Here is a 24235-nt window from a genome sequence, read left to right as displayed (position 1 = left end):
GGTTTCCACAAGTCTTATCTATGTAAGGGACTTCCTGTTATTCTATTCAGGGAACATTTATTAATTCCCTAATTCTAGAGAATATAGCCTATTTAAGACTTGTAGCTCTGAATGTACTTCATATAATTATGAACTAAATACCTTGGCACATAAAGGCAATAAAGAAACTAAAATGTTAAGTTCAGAAAAAAAAAAAAAAAGAAAATATATTCTAGATACTCAAAAAAAAAACCAAAACCCAAAAATAAGAAAACATATTCTAGCCATTTTACTCAGATAACTAATGGAGATTTTATATATATATATATATATATATATATATATATATATATATATATATATATTGCTTCTCTCCCTCTCCCTCTGTCTCTCTCATTAGCGCACACACACACACACACACACACACACACACATACCCCTACAGTATTACTTCATATGCCAAAAGTAAAAATAAGGAAAGTCAAGAAGAAAAAATTGAAGTGATGAGCACATAAGGAAGATAATCAGTTAATCTAAAATAGAGGTTAATTCGAAAAGCAGCAAGGAAGGAATTGTATTTTACTACTGGGTTCCTTGACTCCCTCAAAAACCATTCTTTTTTTTTTTTTTACCATAAAATAATACTTTTTATAACTTAGGAAATAGATGGAAAGGCTAGTTATTAATTTTGGAAGACAGAAATTACAACAAACCAGTGTCTTCTGTATTTAGAATATCATAGCTAATAAACAATGACATTACTTTACTGGTGCTACCCAATATCTAGGTGATGTTAAACTAAAGAAAACTCTAAATAATTTATCTTAGAAACACAGTGGCTAGGAATATCCATTCTGGTTCTGGAAACAAAGACTTTGTTTCTTTTGAAAATCACAAAAACCATTCTTCATATCATTTAAGCAACTATAAATGGACATAAAAATCCCACATAAAACCATAAACTTCTAAAATAAGATATAAATTTGTTTCAGTAATAAGTACATGCATTTTTTGTAGGAAAAGAAAATATTTTAATTTTTACAAGGAATATGTTTTTCATTTTGAAACTTTATTGATGTGAAATGTACAATTTCAAAAGAGCAGTTTAGCATTGGTTTTGGTATTGGGTTTCAATTTCATAAGTTGATTTGAAGCCTTTTGTAAACACTATTAATTTAAAATATCTAAAAAAGTTATATGATATCTTACAAGTACCCATATATAATACATTTATTTATTTACTTATTTATTTATTTATTTTTTGGGTTACGCGGGCCTCTCACTGTTGTGGCCTCTCCCGTAGCGAAGCACAGGCTCCGGACGTGCAGGCTCAGCGGCCATGGCTCACGGGCCCAGCGGCTCCGCGGCACGTGGGCTCTTCCCGGACCGGGGCATGAACCCGTGTCCCCTGCATCGGCAGGCGGACTCTCAAGCACTGTGCCACCAGGGAAGCCCTACATTTATTTTTAACTAAATATCTTCTGTAGAGTTTACTGATGGCAGTTGTAAAACAGGCTTCTTCATTGAAACTATAAACATTCACTTCATCCTATAACTATGGAGACAATTTATGGGTTTTTGCCTCATCAATAAATTAATATATCAATAAAAAATAAATGAATAACATCTCAGTTTTTATTGAGTAACTTTAATTACTATCATTACTATGTATCAAACATGGAATATTTATTAATGTATTCTATTCAGGGGTATTTCTTGATCACTTCCCTAATTCTAGAACATATAGCCTATTTAAGACCTGCAACTCAAAATGCACTTAATTATAAACTAAATTTCTTGGTACTGAAAGGCAATATAGAAACTAAAATGTTATTTACTTTAAAATAAATTTATTATATAAGGGTACTTATAAGATAGGGGTGTGTGTGTGTGAGAGAGAGAAAGATGAGAGATGCAAAGAAATAGGAAAAGACGAAAATGTAGAGTTTCCTTTTCTTATTCTTTGTAAAGTCTATACCTGACATATGACAGTGTTATTCTCAAAAGACTGTACCTATAATAAAATTTCTATATGATTCTATACAATCTAAGTGGTGTTAAAACAAGGTGATTAAGTGCATAATCTTTGGAAACAGAAATTTGGTTCAAATTCCTGGCTCTCTCACTTAATATGTGAGTAAACTTGGGCAAGTTATCTCACACTATGGGCCTTATATCTCTTCTGTAAAACAGAGATGAAGATCTAAAAACATCCACATCTCAGGGCTGTCCTGTGGATTCCATGATATCCAGCCTATGACCTAGAATTTGACCTGTGTTAATTGATAGCTGTTGACCTCATGATTCCTGTATTTATCCAAGCTTTGATTTCCATAAAATCAGCCTCTCCCCGTTCTCGTCCTATGTCTTACTCATGGATAATAAAGAGAGTGTGTAAGACTCTCACAATCTGCTCCTGCTATTCTTTCACCTTCATCTCTCAGCTTTGCCTGGCCAGTATCCATCAAACCAAAAAAACCCCAAAATATTCCCCAAATATAAGCCTGTTTCAGCCTCCATATGCAGTGCATTTTTTTTTTTTTTACAACTTGTAATACTCTGCCCACATCACCATCCCTCCCATAGATATATACAACCTCAAACCCCAGATTTTTTGGAAATTTAGGGAAAAGAAAAGCAGGATGTGCAACCACCAAGCTGAAGACACATGAGTGTGGAGGATACCAGCAGCCACGTTAGCAGGCTATAATTAATAGTTCTACAGCCAGGCGAGCCAAACCAAATGTGACAAAGTCAAAAGAAGAAAACAAAATAAAAAAGCCAAGCATGTTCACTTCCAAGGTGAGCCACGGTATGAAATGGTCTTACCTAAGTAAAAAAAACCCAAAACATGAAGAAATGAGTGTTTCATTTTTTCATTGCACCATGCACCTCAACACAGACACACCAGATGCAAATAAAGTCTTTAATTTAGGACAAACATCAGCAAGTGTAATTTGTCCTTTGAGATTTTACTCAGAAACCCATGCAGCCGTCCCCAGTCCCACCCCCACCCCAGGACATTATTAGTTGCTCCTTTTGTGTTGCATTTTCTCTTTACCTCTATTGGTACCAAACACTTTTTTAAAGTCTACCTTCCCTACTATATTGACCTCCATCAAGGAAAAGCCACTTTCTATTTAATCCTTGCTTACCCAGTACCTTGGGCAGAGCTCACAAGGATTACTCACAAATAAATATAAACTAACTGATAAAAAGCAATAAAAGAATCAAAAGAATCAAATTTATTTCAAATAGGCTGAGGTGAAAGGGAGGCTTTTGAGGACGTTCTTGCTGGAACACCTCATTTATCTCAATGGGATCAAAAACGTGTAGTGAGAGAAAGGCAAAGACAGTTTCGGAGAGTTGAGAAGGAAGAGCTGATCATATGCACTATGGGAAACCAGATAAGGAGTTAACAAGGCATCAGTAAAAGGATTTGTCACTATTAAGGTTCCAGGGAATGTTTCCTTGTACATGGAAAAGTCTTTTGTAGCCCATTTATGATTTCCAAAGGTTCTAAATTAGTTCCAAAAGCTCTACCTTATCCCAAACCTGCTAAATGTTGAATTGGAGTTTAGGGTAAGGGAAGAAGGGTGGGGAAATCTACTGAAGAGCAAATGAGTCTCAAGGCTGAAAGGAAACACACAACAACAAAAAGACAAGAAAATCATCAAATATATGACCCTCCTCTTTCTGGAGACTGTTGTCAGGTCTCCTTACATCCTGTTTGCTGACCAGACGTCAACACTGTAACAATGAAACCTGTTTATGCCTCTCTTAGAGGCAACTGTACCACTGTCCAAGAAGCCATCTAGGTCACACAACATTTACTGAAGCTACTTCCTTCCTCACCTTGTGAACGTGGTCTGAGCCTTCATTAGCTTGAAGACACTCATGGATAAGTTATTCATGATTTTTATTGGTGAGCTCAAAGGTACACCTTACTTAGTGCTTTTGGCATTGAATTTGTGGACTAGAGGGAAGTAAAGTTAAACTTCTATGAACAAGGTCAGTAACATACAAAAGGACAGAATACCTCCCAGGATGGAGGCATGGAGTTCAGTTCTTGAGAGGAGCCTAAAGCAACGCCATTAAAAAAAAAGGGTTTTTTTTTTTTAATGTCAACAAAAGATGGACTGTGAGCATCAAAAGAGAAAAATAGGAGTCTGAGAGGTATAATTTAGATAATTTTATCCATCAACATATGTGAGAAAGGGACATGGAAGCTGGAGCTCAGAACTCCATGAACCGTGTCCCGGATACAGCCACGCTTTGCCTTGGATGCAACATTCCAGTACCATCTGTCTCTCTCACTCTTCTAATTCCTAATGCATAAATCAATCCTTAGACTATAAATATGCTATATAGTAATGACCTCACTAAAAGTTAATAAATTATCACATAGAGTACATATTCATCTTTAGTATACAATTCACTCTACACTATAAACATTTTTAACAAACTTTATTGCTCTATACATTCACATCTTGCCCTTTGGAGAGTCAAATCATCTCAGGGTATAATGTAAAAGTGAAATTTCTGGTCCTAAAAGGTAAGAAATCCAGAAACATGGTTTAACCAAGGTGTCCTTTAATTTCCTTGAGTCTGTCAAAGGAACGTGTAACAAACTCATATTGTTTGGAAACTCATTGTGCTGATGTTTCTCATTTTCATTTAATACTGACTTAGCATTTCCTTTGTGCCAGTTCTTGTACAATTACTCAATAAAAATTAACTCAATGAATTTCTCATTATTACAGATGAGATAGGTTCTGCTATGACCCCCATTTTACAGATGAGGGAACTGAGAGGCTCAGAAGATGACATAACTTCACCAAAGTTAACAGAGCCAGGATTCAAATCCAGGCAGCCTAGTCCCAGAGTATAGGCTGGCAGCCACTATCACCCTGTTTCTCGTGAAAGCAACACTGCATTTGGAACTTTCTTAAAAAACCTTTATGTCCAAAGTCATTATTTTAGATGTCCCTCTTTTAAACATTTTATAATAGTATAGAATATAAATCTATTATTCTTTACTGTCAGATACAAAAGAATCTACATTTAAATGCCTTACCACTTACCCCTGCTATCGCAGAAAAGAACACTGGTGAAAAATGACACAGGTTTAGATGATTTGAAGCTGAGATGACAGGTGAGCGCAGCATTAATTCCACTGGGAGAGCACATAACGACTCTGCCTTTTGGAAAATTCACAGAAAGAGGTTGAATCACGTCACCATCAAGAAGCCTTGTTGGGGAAATCTGGACACTGAAAATTGAATCCCTGTTTAAAATTAAAAGAAAAAATTAGCTCAAAACATGCACAAGTAATTGGATTTAAATGTGGTTTCCTCTGTTTTTTGAATCATTAGAAAAATTAAAACAATAAATATTTACAATAATATGCCCAACTACTAAAGATATTTTTGTATCATCTCTCGTTTTCTGGTCACAATATAAGTAAAATTGATAATATGTTGATTTAACCAAGAACTACATGAGGTGATCAAAAGTTCCTTTTGACCTGTCAGGATTAAAATAACAGGGTTAAAATGCCTGATTAAGTGCAATGTGTTTTTAACCACAGCCATGCTAAAAGCATTGTCCTTAAATATGTCCTGACAAAAATTTACTAGAAATTACTGCTTGAACAGCTAAAGCTTTAATGCATGTAGACTAAATATTAACAAATGCATATACACATATTTTTCTTTAATTTGGGTACAATTAAGCACTTGTACACATATATCATGAATATTTTTTCAATCATTACTATCAAAAAAATTCTACTAAATGTTTGCATATTTCATTATATACTATAATTTATTTAGCCAATCTAAAATGTTTGTGATTTTTAGTAGCATAGTATGTAGTATTCACCTCAATTCTAATTAATACTTGGTAAATTTTAGTTGTCAATAAATATTTCACCATATTACTTTGTTTTATTATATATGTAGGTTCCTACAGCAAATAAGAAGTGCTATCAAATGGGAATCATATTTCCCTAGTACTTTAATTAGAATGAAGATTATTCAGCTAATTAACTAGAAAAAATAAAGAAAGCTCTCAACTTGAATTAGTTAAACTCATATGGTTCACTGGATAAAACATGAAAAAGCAGTTTATAAATCAGGTTTGAATCCAATTCTGTTGCTAATTAACTGTCATCAGATAAGTCATTAATGCTATTGATTTTATTGTATATATAATGAGAATACGTTACATCATCTCTACAGTCCCTTTTACATGCTCATTTCATTATACCATGTTTTGTAAGACTCAGCTTTTAACTTGAGGTATTTTTAAAATTGATACCATTATACATTAATTTAAAAGCTGAAAGATTAAAAGATTAATTCATATATGAGACGTTTCTTCACCAAAAAAAAGTACTTTCTAGTACAATGTAATTCAAGTCATGTCTATTTCCTATTTAAGCAACAAAGTTTAGTCTACTTACAAGATAGGGACTTGGAAAAACTGTGAATCCCAAAGTTGTAAAGTTAAGGTTGAGGAACTACACTCTCTCACAAAATGGCATTTAAAGCAAGTCCCCGAGGTATAAGTAAGCACTCATCATATCTTGCAGGAGAAATGTTAGAAACTAAAGGCCGTTCTATGCTCCTCAACTTGGACAATTTTCATTTATTTCCAACCATTACATCACACATGGAACCCATTTTCTCTGGATCTCAGAATGCTTAACTGTAAAATAAGGTATTGAGCTAGAGAAGCTCTGAGGTGGGTCCAAGATCTGGTAGTTTATGAAAATAATGCTAATAGGCAATTCACATCGGTATACAAATCCTCACAATTTATATAATTTTAAGCTGTAAACCAGCCACTCTTTACATCTATTTCTTTGTATATATAGGTATATATTTCTAAATAAAAAATTGTTTCACTTTCCTTTTTGTCATTTTATATAAAGGATATCAATATATGTAGTGTTCCTTAACTTTTTATTAATCTCAATATTTTGTTTTCTAAGATTCATAATACATTGTCTCATTAGTTGAAGTTCCTCCACTTCACAGGTATAGAAATATTCACGTACACATATATCACAAATTATTTATCCCTTTACCTGTCACTGGACATTTGTGCAGTTCCCAGATTTTGCTATTCTGAATAATGCAACTATGACTAATTTCAAACATACCTTGTAGAACACGTGCACTTTATTTTATTTAAGTATAGTTGATTTATAATGTTATATTAGTTTCAGATGTACAGCACAGTGATTCAATATTAGTTATTATAAAATATTGGCTATTTACAATAGCCAGGTCATGGAAGCAACCTAAATGTCCACTGACAGACAAATGGAAAAGGAGGATGTGGTACATATATACAATGGAATATTACTCAGCCATAAAAAGGAACGAAATTGGGTCATTTGTAGAGACATGGATGGACCTAGAGGCTGTCATACAGAGTGAAGTAAGTCACAAGAGAAAAACAAATATTGTATATTAACGCATATATGTGGAATCTAGAAACATGGTACAGATGAACTGGTTCACAAGGCAGAACTAGAGACACAGATGTAGAGAACAAACGTATGGACACCAAAGGGGGAAAGCGGGGCGGGGGTGGTGTTGGTGGGATGAACTGGGAGATTGGGATTGACATATATACACTAATATGTATAAAATAGATAACTAATAAGAACTTGCTGTATGAAAAAAAGAAATTCAAAAAACAGTTACAAAATATTGGTTATCTTCCCTGTGTTGTATAATATATCTTTGTAGCTTATTTATTTTATACATAGTAGTTTGTACCTCTTAATCCCCTTCCCCTATCTCGACCCTCCCCCTACCTCTCTCCCCTCTGGTAACCACTAGTTTGTTCTCTGTATCTATGAATCTGTTTCCCTTTTGTTATATTCATTCGTTTTATTTTTTAGATTCCACATATAAATGAAAACATAACAGTATTTGTCTTTTTCTATCTGACTTACTTCACTAAGCATAATACCTTCCAGGTCCATCCATGTTGTTGCGAATGGCAAAATTTCATTATTTTTTATGACTGGATAATATTCCATTGAATATGTAGAATATATACACATCTTCTTTATCCATTCATTTGTTGATGGACACTTAAATTGCTTCCATACACTGGCTATTGTAAATAATGCTGCTATGAACACTGGGGTGCATTAATCTTTTTGAATTAGTGTTTTTATTTTCTTTGTATATATACTCAGGACTGGAATTGCTGGATCATATGATAGCTCTAGTTTTAATCTTTTGAGGAACTGCCATGCTGTTTGCCATAGTGGCTGCACCAATATACACTCCCACCAACAGTGAACTAAGGTTCCTTTTTCTCCACATCCTCGTCAACATTTATTATTTGTTGTCTTTTTGACAACTGCCATTCTGATAGGTGTGAGGTGATATCTCATTGTGGTTTTGATTTGCATTTCCCTGATGAGTTTTTCTTGTATATACTGTGAAGTGTAAATGTTGGGCTATGAAATATGCCGATGTTACACTTTACATAGTATTATCCAGTGTGGTCCTACTCACTGACACTGTAACTAGTAACCTGATTTATTAATGTTTGCCTACCCAGGACAAGCAAAATACTATCTTATTGCAGTCACTAATTTTTACTTCCAAGTTTACAAAGAGGTCAATTATATGTTTTCATGTGTTTATTTTCCGTTTTATCTGTGAAAGTGATTGAAACTTTTTGTCAACATTTCTGTTGAGTTACTTGATATTTTTCTGATTAATTTGTATCAGTTATTTATTTTATTGTTGGCATGATTTTAAGGCTTAAGAAATCTTTCTCTACCCACAGACATTAAAATTGTTTTAATTTTTTTTTTGCCTATATTCAAATTGCCTATCTTTTTTTTTAAATTTATTTATTTATTTTTGGCTGCATTGGGTCTTCGTTGCTGCGTGCAGGCTTTCTCTAGTTGTGGTGAGTGGGGGCTACTCTTCATTATGGTGTGTAGGCTTCTCATTGCGGTGGCTTCTTGTTGCAGAGCATAGGCTCTAGGCGCACGGGCTTCAGTAGTTGTGGCATGCAGGCTCGGCAGTTGTGGCTGATGGGCTCTAGAGCACAGGCTCAGTAGTTGTGGTGCACAGGCCTAGTTGCTCCATGGCATGTGGGATCTTCCTGGACCAGCGCTCGAACCCGTGTCCCCTGCACTGGCAGGTGGATTCTTAACCACTGTGCCACCAAGGAAGTCCTCTAAGTTATTTTTTACATTTGACCTTTCACATTTAAGCCTTCAATCCATGTGTAATGAATTTTCATGTATTAAGACAGGAATCCAGTTTGAAATATTCCATACAATCGATTATTCCAGCACCATTTATTGAAGAGTAATCTCTTTGCTCCATAGATCTATACTACCTTTGTCATATATTCAGTATCCATCCATGTGTGGGCCTTTTTCAAGTCTATTCTACTCCTTTGCACATTTTCTCTATCACTGCACCACTATCACATTGATTTATTAGTCTTGATATTTGGGAAGCCAAGCCCTTCTCACCTTATTCTTTTTCTTCAGGGGTGGCTTGGCTACTCTTGATCCTTGATTTTTTCATATAAAATTTAGAATTTTACGTGTCAATCTCTATGAAAAAATTTATTTGAATTTTTATTTCAGTTGCATGAAATATCTAAATTGATTTGTAGAAAACTGTCCTTTTTACAATATTAAATATCCCAATTCATGAATATGTGTAAATCTTCATTTATTTATGAGTTCTTTGACTTAAATTTTATAATTTTCTCCATACAGTTCCACACAATTCTTCCTATTATCTTTAATTGTTAATGTTTTTATGAATAGTAGTTTTACGGTTGCACGTTCTAAATGTTGTAAGCTGAAATGCTATTGAATTTTAAATACTGGACTTATATTTGTCTATCTTGATAAATGATCTTCATAGTTTTAAATATCTACATATACATTCTTTTAATTTCCTATACAGAAATTCAGATTCCAACATACACCAAAGTTTAAGAACCACTGATCTAGAGAAGATTTGCTTGCTTCTGCTGAAAGATAGAAGGACTTACTCACGTGGAACCATTTTAGCCTCTTCCAGATTAATCCAGGAATCAGAGATTAAGTTTTCCTATCTTGAAGTTGTCCCAATTTAAGAACAAGCTTGCATTTGGCATTTTATTACAGTTCACCACTCCTACTCTAGTTTCAGCTTATAAGAATGTATTCTTCTGGTTTGGCTTGATCTGATACCCTTTAGAGACCTCCCACACTTCTCAGCAGCCCAGTAGTTTTATATTATATATATTTTAATACATACATACATATATATACACACACACACAAGTACAAGCTCTATTTGTTTTGTAATGTGAGGGTTCATAATATATCTAGGCCAATACAGTCCTGGGAATTTGAGCTCTTCATAAATTTTTAAAAAAATAAAAACAGATTGCATTCTCTATGGTATGTGCACATGATAGGCAGAATTCTGTGATGGCCACCAAGGGTCCTGTTCCTTAGTGTACAAACTGCACAGTTCCCACTCCTTGGGTGGCAGGATCTGTAAATATGATGAGATATCACTATGGTGATTAAGTTATGCTATATGGCAATAGTAAAGGAACTTTCCATAGGTAATGAAGGTCCCTAGTCAATGGAATTTGAGTAAGCAAAGGGAGATAATCAGGGGCAGATCCAATTTAATCAGGTGAGAGAGAAAAGTCAGAGAGCTGGTGTACTTCTGGCTTTGAATGAGTTAAATGCCATGTTGTGAGGAGGGGACCACATGTCTAGGACTTGAGGGTGGCCTCTAAGAGCTGAGAGTTGTCCGAGCCAACAGCCAGCAAAAAAACGACGTCTGAGTGCTACAACTACAAGGATTAGTTCTGCCAACAACCAGAGAGCATGGAGGAGGACTGAGTCTCAGAGGAGACTGATGCTATAGCCCACACCTTGAGCTCTGCCTACTGAGACCGTGAGCAGTGGACACTAAACTAACCTGGACTCCTGACCCACCCACCACCTACGCCCCCAAAGAAAACTGGGAGGACAAATTCATGTTTTAAGACACTCAGTCTGTGGTAATTTGTCACACAGCAAAAGAAAACTAATACACTGAGTTTTTAAGCTTGCTTCTCATACCACATAAAGAGATATACCAAAAATTTTTACCAGAAAATTAAACGACTAACGGTGAGACAACTAAATGGGCTTTTGGGGGGCATTTTTAATTTAAATGTACAGTTAAATATTTTAGTAGTTCACTCCAACTATAGAAACAAGTCAGACATTGTTCATGGCTCATATAACACAGACAGAAAGAAAAAAGCACCTAAAGAAAATGTGGTCAATTCACATTAGGCATCTACCTGAAATAGTTTTGAGGTAAAATGTTGACATCCATCACAGTTGTTACATCCAAAGGAACAGGATTAAAAAATATGAAAGGAGGGTCAAACAATAACTTGGGTAATTTTACCTCTCCAACCAGACATAACATTCGATAGCAAACTGGATTATCATTTAAATGTATAGGAATATCAGCTGTGTATTTTCTAGGCTGTTCTAATGAAAGAAAAACATTTTTTAAGTATTTTAGATTAGTTCACACACACCAAAAAACATTTACATAATTTAAACCTTACTAAATATTAAGATGTACTATGAAGTTACAGCTCAGTAGAGCAGAATAGATTACCCAGAAACTGGATTTATCCTGCCAAGGAACTTAAGACTTGTAATGAGGTGTCATTGAAATAAAAATCTTTTAAAGTGCACTCTGTCTAGAAATAGAGTACGTCTCCTTACAGTAGATTTTCATTATTATGGGAAAATACATATACCTTGGGGAAACAGTACAACAGGACTTCTTTTTCTAATTGTTTTCCATGCCTTAAAAGGAGCTGCCCATCCCTTTAGTATATGCAGCATGAAGATGAGGTCAGATAACTGCCATAAAGATCTCAGGGAATACTGAGAAATGGATATGCTGAGAGGAAAGGAATGTGCTTTCTTGCAGATTTTTAGATTTATGTAAGGCTGTCAGGGTCGACTGGCCAATTTCACCTGGTAGGAAAAGATAGGAAATTGCCACATGGCAACTCACAGGAGGAAAGGCAGTTTGTGTAGGAGAAAAAGGCTCAGCACAGAAGCAGCAGGCTGGTCTCGGACAACAGGTGCCATCAGAGCCAGCTGCCAATGCCTTTTAAGACCCAAATCCCCAAACGTAAGTCTCACAGGCAGAAAAATGTGATCTCATGAGTATGAATTCAAAGTTATAGTTTAGAAATCAAAAACTTACTGAATTCTGAGTTTTGAATGGATTGCTTTGAGATTATTCCTGGGTTTTAGAAGTGTTAAAGGTTTCTGGGATAATGGAGAAGGGGTTCCTTGTGTAAACTAAGACTACTGGGGATTCAGTAACACATGTTTTTAAGCTCAGGTATGCCTTCTCTCTCATCTGAGATGTAAGTTATATAAAGGTGTTATAGGCATGTTTAATTTTTTTTTAAGAGTTAGGATGAGATCCTAAGGAAGGAGCCTATAGGTTTGACTGCTTGGGTTCAGCCCCATACTGCAGGAAAAGGCAAATGGAAATGTTTCTTATTTCCTTCTAGATGATTCAGTCCATTTCATCTGGATATAAATGTTGATAAGGACATAAAGGAGAAGCTCTGTATAGAAATACAGGTGGTGGCTTTAGCTGGACTACCTTTTATACTATTTCTTTTAGGACCAGACACATTAGAAACTAAGAAGAAATACAAAGAAATATATAATGAAACCTAATAATTTTTATAAAGTAAACTTCAGAATGCAGGGAATATTTGATGTTTTCTATCATCTTTTCAGAGTTCTAAACAGAGGTAATAAAAGATGAAACATTTAAAAAATCTACTAATCACGATATCCTATGTACTGTCTCTCACACATAAATCTAAAGTGCATATACAAGGCCAGGCTAAGAGATGTGCTGGACATAGACTTAATGCAATACTGTGCTAACAGAATATTATGGAGAAAGCGAACACACAGCTCAATGAACTCTCTAAAAAGCTTAAAAGCGGTAATAGGTTCTTATCCTGCCTTTTCTGTTGTTAACATAGCTAGCCGCGGGTATTTTATTAGATTGCCACATGTGTAAAACATAGTAGTGTCCGAGAGATCCCAATGCAAGTGATTTACTGAGGGAGTGCTCTCAGGAGGAACCAAAGGAGGGAAGCAGAACAGGGCAGGGCAAGAAGCTATGAGAAGCTGTAGTTTTAGAATCCAGATTCAACCTGATTCCACAGGGAGCTCTGGGATATCAGACAGAGCAGGGGGAGGGGGTGGGAGGGAGTGGGTTGGGTCACCTGAGGTAGTAGTGGTGGTTAGACTTAATCTCCTTGGTATCTCTTCATGAGGTATCTTCCTCCAGCCAAGGGCAATCCCCTGGAGAAAGGGACAAACATAACCTGCCAGGAACCAACACCCACAACTGAGAGAGGGATGGAAAAGCCCAGTAATGGGAATCTGGATAGGCCCAAATAGCATATACAAGAGCCTGTAATCTTAACATTGCTTCATAAGTAAGAATAATTAGGAAGAAAAACAGGTAAGTTACTATAATACCCTTTTAAATAGAAAAATAGTCTGGAAATGACATTTGGTATGCTTTAGTTATAGTATATAAACTATAAAGGTACTTAAGCAGATGCTTTCCATTAGAGACAAATAGTAGTATAGACTTCCTCAAAGAGACAGAAAAAAAAAACGTGCATAGATGTTTTTACAAGCACCTTCCTGCTGTTCCTTTGCTCCTGTCTGCTTAAAAAAGGTAGTTGCCATACCTTCACTTCCTAAAGCTCATTATCTGAACAATTCTATGTTTTAATGTAGCACGGATTCTCATGTGGAGAATCTTCTTCATGGATTCTCATGTTGAGAATCTTCTAAGATATGCACATCCTGGGTGTCAGGCTCAGGAAACATTGAGGTTATTTACATGAGAACTAAGAACAATCTTATCCAAGGGGAGTGAGAGTCTAGCCACACAAATTAGATTCAAGAACAGTGGCTAAGATTCAGAAGGGATTGATGATTTGCCTACATACCAGTGCGGATAACAGATACTATCACAGCCCTGCCTCTATCCCTGTGGCAGTCCAAGGAAGAGCAATAAAGGGGGAGTGAAAACTAAAACCCACCTCACTCAAACTCTTGAAAGCCCTGACAGTATAAAGGAGCCCTGCTTGGTTAGCAGTATAACAGGTTCTACCCAAAGTGGAGATAAAATATATTTGCCCTACTTTAAGTGATATTGATGGCAAAGGTTCCATCTACAAGGCAAAGGAAATAGGAGACATAAAAGCCCTGACCATGGTTTGAAATAAAAGGCTTATACCACAGTCAGATTACAAGAAGAGAAAATGGCAGAACAAAAGTGTAATCAATCACCAATGCCTGCTAGAATAAAACGGCAGATGCTACAGGATAGCACAAAGAACAAGGACAAGATCTCACTAGGTGTGATTAAAAGAAATCTTAAGTTAATTAGAGACCCACATCTCTCAAGAGGCTGGGAAAAGTAAACAAGTTGCTTTCTGTGCTGCTTATTACGCTGTCCTTCCAAAGCCCTGTGACCTGGGGGGTGAGAAGTTATGTTAATAAGATTATTGGAATCATGGTTTGCACATAAGTGGGGGGGTGTGTGTAAAAAAGTTAGACAGTGGATCAGATTTAGGACAAAGGGATTCGGTCGGGGCCAGGGGTGGACAGAAAAACAGACTTTCAGTCAAAAATCAAAATGCTACCATTGTAACTTGTCCAAAAGGCGACTAACTTGTCCTAACAGTTTTCTGATTAAAAAAAAAAGACTAGAGGAATTTTTTAGTTATTTGAAATGTACAGATGCAGAGAGATACCTCTTATCCCCACATTTAAAAAAAATTATTGTGGTAAGAACACTTAATATGAGATCTACCATTTTAACACATTTTAAAGGTATATTACAGTATTTTTATATGTAGACACAATGTTGTACAGCAGATCACTAGAACTTATTCGTCTTGCATAACTGAAACTTTATACCCACTGATTAGCAACTCTCCATTTCCCCCTTCCCTAGCCCCTGAAAAGCACCATTCTATTCCTTGTTTCTCCTAGTTTGACTAATTTAGTATCTCACATAAGTAGAATCACGCAGTATTTGTCTTTCTGTGACTAGCTTATTTCACTTAGCATAGTGTTCTCAAGATTCAAACATGTCACATATTACAGGATTTCCTTCGTTTTTTTTTTTTTTTTGGCTTTGCCCTGCAGCATGTGGGATCGTAGTTCCCCCAACAGGGATCCAACGCGCAACCTCTGCAGTGGAAGTGCAGAGTCTTAACCACTGGACAGACAGGGAAGTCCCCTTTTTTAACGATGAATAATATTCCATTGTAAGGATATACCATATCTTCTTTGTCCATTCATCCATCAGTGACATGCCCCAACACATGCACAGAATCCCTCGGCAAAGTATGGGCAACTTATTGATTTAAAGCATTTAAGGAAATCACTGTTTAATCATTAGATGAGCTCTAAATTGAGAGTTCAGTGGACACATAAGAAAAAGAATACAAATCTTACAGAATTAGTTCTGTAATGTCATTAAACAAACAAACAGTAACAATAATAACAACAAACCAAAAATTGCAACAACTACTGAGTGGAAGTGAAGTTCTCATTTCCATGGTAGCCATATTACATTACTTATAATGCCCCATTTTCAAAAATAAAATTTGACACACACAAAACACCAACAGTGAATGATCTATACGAAGGAAAAAAAATTGTCAGTAGAACCTGTCCCTGAGAAAGTTCAAACATTACACATACACACACATATTTATATATAAATATATATTATACATAAATTGCAGAGTTGATGTACAGTAAATGAAATGAAAAATTCATTCAACACAGTTTCACCAGTAGATCTAAACTGACTAAAGAATCAGCCAACATGAAAAAAATGTCAGTTGAGTTCCTCCAGTATGAGGAACAGAAGAAAACAGAATGAAGAAAACTAAACAGAGCCTCAAAGATCTACAGGACAATATCAAGTAAACCAATATACACAAAACGAGAAGCCCAGAGATAGAGAAAGAGAGAGCAGAAAGACCATTTGAAGAAATAATGGCCAAAACCATACAAAATTTGATGAAAACCATTAAATGAAACATGTAAGGATTTCAATGAACTCCATGTAAGATAAATTCAAAGAGATCTACTCTCAGACATATTTGTCAAATGGCCAAAAACCAAAGGAAAGAGAGTCTTCAAAGCAGAAAAAGAAAAGTGACTCATTATATATATGGGGTCTTCAATAATGTGAACAGCTGACTTACCAAAAACCTTGAAGGCCAGAATGCAGTATGAAGACGTATTTAAAGTACTGAAAGAAATAGATTGTCAACCAAGAATTCTATATCCAACAAAATTATCCTTCAGAAATGAGGAATAAATTAGGACATTCCCAAATAAACAAAAAATGATAGACTTCATCACCAGCAGACCTTTTCTAGAAGAAATACTAAAGGGAGCCCTTGAAACTGAAATAAAAGGAAACTAGACAGTAAACTGGATCACAGAAAGAAATAAAGAGGTAAAGGTAAATATATGAGTAACTATAAATGATAATATAAAAGTAGTTTTATTTTCATTTTCCTTGACTATCTGATTTTTTTTAAATGCATACTTATTTCACTTAGCATAATGCCCTCCAAGTCCATCCATGGTGCTGCAAATGGCAAAATTTCTTTTCTTTTTATGGCTGAGTAGTATTCCATTGTATATATATATACCACATCTTTATCCATTCATCTGTTGATGAACATTTAGGGTGTTTCCATATCTTGGCAATTGTAAATAATGCTGCTACAAACATTTGGGTGCATGTATCTTTTCAAATTAGTGTTTTTATTTTTTTCGCATGTATACCCAGGAGTAGAACTGCTGGGTCATATGGCAGTTCTGTTTTTAGTTTTTTGAGAAACCTCCATACTGTTTTCCACAGTGGCTGCAGCAACACGGATGCACTTCAAGGGCATTACGCTAATTTAAATAAGTCAGATGGAGAAAGACAAATACTGTATGATATCATTCATATGTGGAATCTGAAAAAAAATGCAACGAATTAGTGAATATAACAAAAAAGAAGCAGACTCACAGATATAGAGACAAACTAGTGTTTATCGGGGGGGGAGGGGCAATATAGGAGTAGGGGATTAAAAAGTACAAACTATTAGGTATAAAATAAGCTACAAGGATATACTGTACAGTATGGGGAATATAGCCAATATTTTATAATAACTATAAATGGTGTATACCTTTAAAAATTGTGAATCATTATATTATATGCCTGTAACTTATACAATATCGTACAACTAAACTTCAGTAAAAGGAAAAAAAACCTTAAAACTACACAGAAAAAAAGTATAAGAAAGTAGTATAAAACTGTGTTGATGGGATTATATTGTGCAAAGATGTAATTTGCGTGACAATAATAGTACAAAGAAAGGGGATGCTATATTGGAGCAAAGTTTTTGCATACTGTTGAAATGAACTTGGTATTACTCTCAATTACATTTTAAAAAGTAAGATGTTACTAGTATTTTCCAGGGAAGTCACTAAGAAAATACCTCAGAATTTTATTAGGAAAGAAACAAAAAGGAAAGTTAAATGTTAAGCAAAAAGACAGATGTAAATCTTTCCTTAACTTCATTAGTAATTAATCAGTAAATATAAAATAATTCAGTACAGTGATGAAAAGGCTGAGATAAGTAAAATAAACTTTAAAAAATAATCCAAATTCATGTCATCTACAGGAGACACGTTTAGATTCAAAAACACAACTCAGTTGAAAATAAAAGGATGGAGAAAGGATATAAATGCAAATAAAAACTAAAAGAGAGCTGTGGTGGCTATGATAAATTTAGAAAAAATAAATATTAAGAAAAAAATTGCTACTATAGATAAAGAAGGACATTATATGTACTGATAAGAGGACAAACCATCAAGAAGATATAACAATTTTAAGCATATATGCACTTAACAGAGCCACAAAGTACATGATGAAAACCTGGTAGAACTGAAAGGACAAATAAATAACTAAATAATAACCCTATAAAGCTTCAATACTCCACTCCCAATTGTGGGTAAGTCAAGTAGGTAGAAGATCACTAAAGAAATAAAAGACTTAAACAACATTATAAATGAACTGGACCTAACACACATCTATGGAACATTCCACCCAACAAGAGCAAAATACATACACTTCTCAAGTGCATGTGGAACATTCTCCTGGGTAGACCATACTTTAGAGTGTAAGGTAAGCCTCAATATATTAAAAATGACTGAAACCATACAAAGTATGTTCTACAACAACAATGGAACAAAAATACAAATCAATAATAAAGTGAAATTTGGGAAATTCTCAAATACATGAAAATTAAACAACACACTCCCCAAAAACTAATTATTAAGAAATGGCAGGAGGAGCTTCAAGATGGCGGAAGAGTAAAACACGGAGATCAACTTCCTCCCCACAGATACCTCAGAAATACATCTACCTGTGGAACTGCTCCTATAGAACACCTACTGAATGCTGGCAGAAGACCTCAGACCTCCCAAAAGGCAAGAAATGCCCCCACGTACCTCGGTAGGTCAAAAGAAAAAAGAAAAAACAGAGACAAAAGAATACGGACGGGACCTGCACCAGTGGGAGGGAGCTGGGAAGGAGGAAAGGTTTCTACACACTAGGAAGCCCCTTCGTGGGTGGACACTGTGGGTGGCGGAGGGGGGAAACTTCGGAACCGCGGAGGAGAGCGCAGCAACAGGGTTGCGGAGGGCAAAGCGAGGAGATTCCCGCAGAGATCGGTGACGACTGGCACTCACCAGCCTGAGAGGCTTGTCTGCTCACGCACCGGGGCGGGCGGGAGCTGGGAGGTGAGGCTCGGGCTTCGGTCAGATCGCAGGGAAAGTACTGGGATTGGCTGCGTGAACACAGCCTGAAGGGGCTAGTGCACCACAGCTAGCCAGGAGGGAGTCGGGGAAAATGTCTGGAGCTGATGAAGAGGCAAGAGACTTTTTCTTCCCTCTTTCTTTCCTGGTGCGCGAGGAAGGGGATTAAGACCACTGCTTAAAGGAGCTCCAGAGACAGGCACGAGCTGCGGCTATCAGCGTGGACCCCAGAGACAGGCAAGAGACGCTAAGACTGCTGCTGGAGCCACCAAGAAGCCTGTGAGCAAACACAGGTCACTCTCCACACCTCCCGTCCCGGGAGCCTGTGCACCCTGCCACTGCCAGGGTCCCGTGATCCAGGGACAACTTCCCCAGGAGAACGCACTGCGCGCCTCAGGCTGGTGCAACATCATGCTGCCCTCTGCCACTGCAGATTCGCCCCACATCTGTAGCCCTACCTCCCGCAGGCCTGAGTGAGCCAAAGCCCCCGAATCAGCTGCTCCTTTAACCCTATCCTGTCTGAGTGAAGAACAGACGCCCTCAGGCAACCTACACGCAGAGACGGGTCCAAATCCAAAGCTGAACCCCCGGTGCTGTGCAAACAAAGAAGAGAAAGGGAAATCTCTCCCAGCAGGCTCAGGAGCAGCAGATTAAAACTCCACAGTCAACTTGATGTACCCTGCATCTGTGGATTACGTGAATAGACAACGAATCATTCCAAATTGAGAAGGTGCAATTTGGGAGCAAAGGTATATTATTTTTTCCCCTTTTTCTCTTTTTGTGAGTGTGTATCTGTATTCTTCTGTGTGATTTTGTCTGTATAGCTTTGCTTTCAACATTTGTCCTAGAGTTTTGTCCACCCATTTTTGTTTCTTTTTTACTTTAAAAAATTGTTTTCTTAATAATTATTTTTTATTTTAAAAACTTTATTTTATTTTACTTTATTTTATTTTATTTTATCCTCTTTCTTTCATTCTTTCTATTTTTTCTCCCTTTTATTCTGAGCTGTGTGGATGAAAGGCTCTTGGTGCTCCAGCCAGGAGTCAGTGCTGTGCCTCTGAGATGGGAGAGCCAACTTCAGGACACTGGTCCACAAGAGACCTCCCAGCTCCACGTAATATCAAATGGCAAAAATCTCCCAGAGATCTCCATCTTAATGTCAAGACCCAGCTACACGCAACGACCAGCAAGCTACAGTGCTGGACACCCTATGCCAAACAACTAGCAACACAGGAACACAGCCCCATCCATTAGCACAGAGGCTGCCTAAAATAATAATAAGGCCACAGACACCCTAAAACACACCACCAGAAGTGGACCTGCCCACCAGAAAGACAAGACCCAGCCTCATCCACCAGAACACAGGCACTAATCCCCTTCACCAGGAAACCTACACAACCCAGTGACCCAACCTTAGCCACTGGGGACAGACACCAAAAACAACGGGAACTATGAACCTGCAGCCTGTGAAAAGGAGACACCAAACACAGTAAGTAAAGCAAAATGAGAGACAGAAAAACACACAGCAGATGAAGGAGCAAGGTAAAAACCCACCAGACCTAATAAATGAAGAGGAAATAGGCAGTCTACCTGAAAAAGAATTCAGAATAATGATAGCAAAGATGATCCAAAATCTTGGAAATAGAGAAAACACAAAAACATTTAACAAGGACCTAGAAGAACTAAAGAGCAAACAAACAATGATGAATAACACAAAAAATGAAATTAAACGTTCTCTAGAAGGGATAAATAGCAGAATAACTGAGGCAGAAGAACGGATAAGTGACCTGGAAGATAAAATAGTGAAAATAACTATTGCAGAGCAGAATAAACAAAAAAGAATGAAAAGAACTGAGGACAGTCTGAGAGACCTCTGGGACAACACTAAACACACCAACATTCGAATTAAAGGGGTCCCAGAAGAAGAAGAGAAAAAGAAAGAGACTGAGAAAATATTTGAAGAGATTATAGTTGAAAACATCCCTAATATGGGAAAGGAAGTAGTTAATCAAGTCCAGGAAGCACAGAGAATCCCATATAGGATAAATCCAAGGAGAAACATGCCAAGACACATAGTAATCAAACTATCAAAAATTAAATACAAAGAAAACATATTAAAAGCAGCAAGGGAAAAACAACAAATAACACACAAGGGAATCCCCATAAGGTTAACAGCTGATCTTTCAGCAAAAACTCTGCAAGTCAGACGGGACTGGCAGGACATATTTAAAGTGATGAAGGAGAAAAACCTACAACCAAGATTACTCTACCCAGCAAGGATCTCATTCAGATTAGATGGAGAAATTAAAACCTTTACAGACAAGCAAAAGCTGAGAGAGTTCAGCACCACCAAACCAGCTTTACAAAACAAATGCTCAAGGCACTTCTCTAGGCAGGGAACACAAGAGAAGGAAAAGACTTACAATAACAAACCCAAAACAATTAAGAAAATGGGAATAGGAACATACATATCAATAATTACTTTAAATGTAAATGGATTAAATGATCCCACCAAAAGACACAAGCTTGCTGAATGGATACAAAAACAAGACCCATATATATGCTGTCTACAAGACACCCACCTCAGACCCAGGGACACAAACTGACTAAAAGTGAGCAGAAGGAAAAAGATATTCCATGCAAATGGAAATCAAAAGAAAGCTGGAGTAGCAATTCTCATATCAGACAAAATAGACTTTAAAAGAAAGACTATTACAAGAGACATGGACACTACATAATGATCAAGGGATCAATCAAAAAAGAAGATATAACAATTGTAAATATTTATGCACCCAACATAGGAGCACCTCAGTACATAAGGCAAACACTAACAGCCATAAAAGGGGAAAGCGACAGTAACACAATCATAGTAGGGGACTTTAACACTCTACTTTCACCCATGGACAGATCATCCAAAATGAAAATAAATAAGGAAACACAAGCTTTAAATGATACATTAAACAAGATGGACTTAATTGATATTTATAGGACATTCCATCCAAAAACAACAGAATACACATTCTTCTCAAGTGCTCATGGAAGATTCTCCAGGATACATCATATCTTGGGTCACAAATCAAGCCTTGGTAAATTTAAGAAAACTGATATCAAATCAAGTATCTTCTCCGACCACAACGCTATGAGAGTAGATATCAATTATAGGAAGAGATCTGTAAAAAATAAAAACACATGGAGGCTAAACAATACACTACTTAATAGCGAAGTCATCACTGAAGAAATCAAAGAGGAAATAAAAAAAATACCTAGAAACAAGTGACAATGGAGACATGATGACCCAAAACCTATGGGATGCAGCAAAAGCAATTCTAAGAGGGAAGTTTATAGCAATACAATCCTACATTAAGAAACAGGAAACATCTCAAATGAACAACCTAACCTTGCACCTAAAGCCATTAGAGAAAGAAGAAAAAAAAAAAAAAAAACCCAAAGTTAGCAGAAGGAAAGAAATCATAAAGATCAGATCAGAAATAAATGAAAAAGAAATGAAGGAAACGATAGCAAAGATCAATAAAACTAAAAGGTGGTTCTTTGAGAAGATAAACAAAATTGATAAACCATTAGCCAGACTCATCAAGAAAAAAAGGGAGAAGACTCAAATCAATAGAATTAGAAATGAAAAAGTAACAACCAACACTGCAGAAATTAAAAGGATCATGAGAGATTACTACAAACCACTCTATGCCAATAAAATGGACAACCTGGAAAAATGGACACATTCTTCAAAATGCACAACGTGGGGAGAATGAACCAGGAAGACATAGAAAATATGAACAGACCAATCACAAGCACTGAAACTGAAACTGATTAAAAATCTTCCAACAAACAAAAGCCCAGGACCAGATGGCTTCACAGGAGAATTCTATCAAACATTTAGAGAAGAGCTAACACCTATCCTTCTCAAACTCTTCCAAAATATAGCAGAGGGAGCAATACTCCCAAACTCATTCTACGAGGCCACCATCACCCTGCTACCAAAAGCAAAGATGTCACAAAGAAAGAAAACTGCAGGCCAATATCACTGATGAACATAGATGCAGAAATCCTCAACAAAATACTAGCAAACAGAATCCAACAGCACATTAAAAGGATCATACACCATGATCAAGTGGGGTTTATTCCAGGAATGCAAGGATTCTGCAATATATGCAAATCAATCAGTGTGACACACCATATTAACAAACTGAAGGAGAAAAACCCAATGATCATCTCAATCGATGCAGAGAAAGCTTTTGACAAAATTCAACACCCATTTATGAAAAGAACCCAGCAGAAAGTAGGCACAGAGGGAACTCTCCTCAACATAATAAAGGCCATATATGACAAACGCACAACCAACATCGTCCTCAATGGTGAAAAACTGAAACCATTTCCACTAAGATCAGGGACAAGACAAGGTTGCCCACTTTCACCACTGTTATTCAACACAGTCTTGGAAGTTTTCACCACAGCGATCAGAGAAGAAAAAGAAATAAAAGGAATCCAAACTGGAAAAGAAGAAGTAAAGCTGTCACTGTTTGCAGATGACATGATACTATACATAGAGAATCCTGAAGATGCTACCAGAAAACTACTACAGCTAATCAATGAATTTGGAAAAGTAGCAGGATACAAAATTAATGCACAGAATTCTCTGGCATTCCTATACACTAAGGATGAAAAATCTGAAAGTGAAATCAAGAAAACACTCCCATTTACCACTGCAACAAAAAGAATAAAATATCTAGGAATAAACCTACGTAAGAAGACAAAAGACCTGTATGCAGAAAATTATAAGACACTGATGAAAGAAATTAAAGATGATACAAATAGATGGAGAGATACACCATGTTTTTGGATTGGAAGAATCAACATTGTGAAAATGACTCTACTATCCAAAGCAATCTACAGATTCAATGCAACCCCTATCAAACTACCACTGGCATTTTTCACAGAACTAGAACAAAAAAATTCACAATTTGTATGGAAACAAAAAAGTCCCCGAATAGCCACAGCAATCTTCAGAACGAAAAAGGGAGCTTCAGGAATCAGGCTCCTGGACTTCAGAGTCCAGGACAAAGCTACAGTAATCAAGACAGTATGGTACTGGCACAAAAACATAAATACAGATCAATGGAACAGCTTAGAAAGCCCAGAGATAAACCCATGCACATATGGTCACCTTATCTTTTATGAAGGAGGCAAGAATATACAGTGGAGAAAAGACAGCCTCTTCAATAACTTGCTGGGAAAACTGGACAGCAAATGTAAAAGAATGAAATT

The 24235-nt window shown here is 36.4% G+C and overlaps 1 protein-coding gene across 1 annotated transcript in view; it reads right to left on the bottom strand.

Moving 5' to 3' along the window:
- Positions 1-24235, bottom strand: part of CFAP47 (cilia and flagella associated protein 47) — a gene marked incomplete at both ends in the record, with an annotated part of 513170 nt that overhangs the window by 319298 nt on the left and 169637 nt on the right. The window contains 3 exon segments of the mRNA XM_082682021.1: positions 3135-3187; positions 5064-5266; positions 11338-11533. Coding sequence (XP_082538147.1) covers positions 3135-3187; positions 5064-5266; positions 11338-11533 — 452 coding nt within the window.

This window comes from Grampus griseus, assembly GCF_964374135.1.
Source record: "Grampus griseus genome assembly, chromosome: X".
NCBI classification, from domain to species: Eukaryota; Metazoa; Chordata; class Mammalia; order Artiodactyla; family Delphinidae; genus Grampus; species Grampus griseus.
This window is presented reverse-complemented; position numbering and strand designations above follow the sequence as displayed.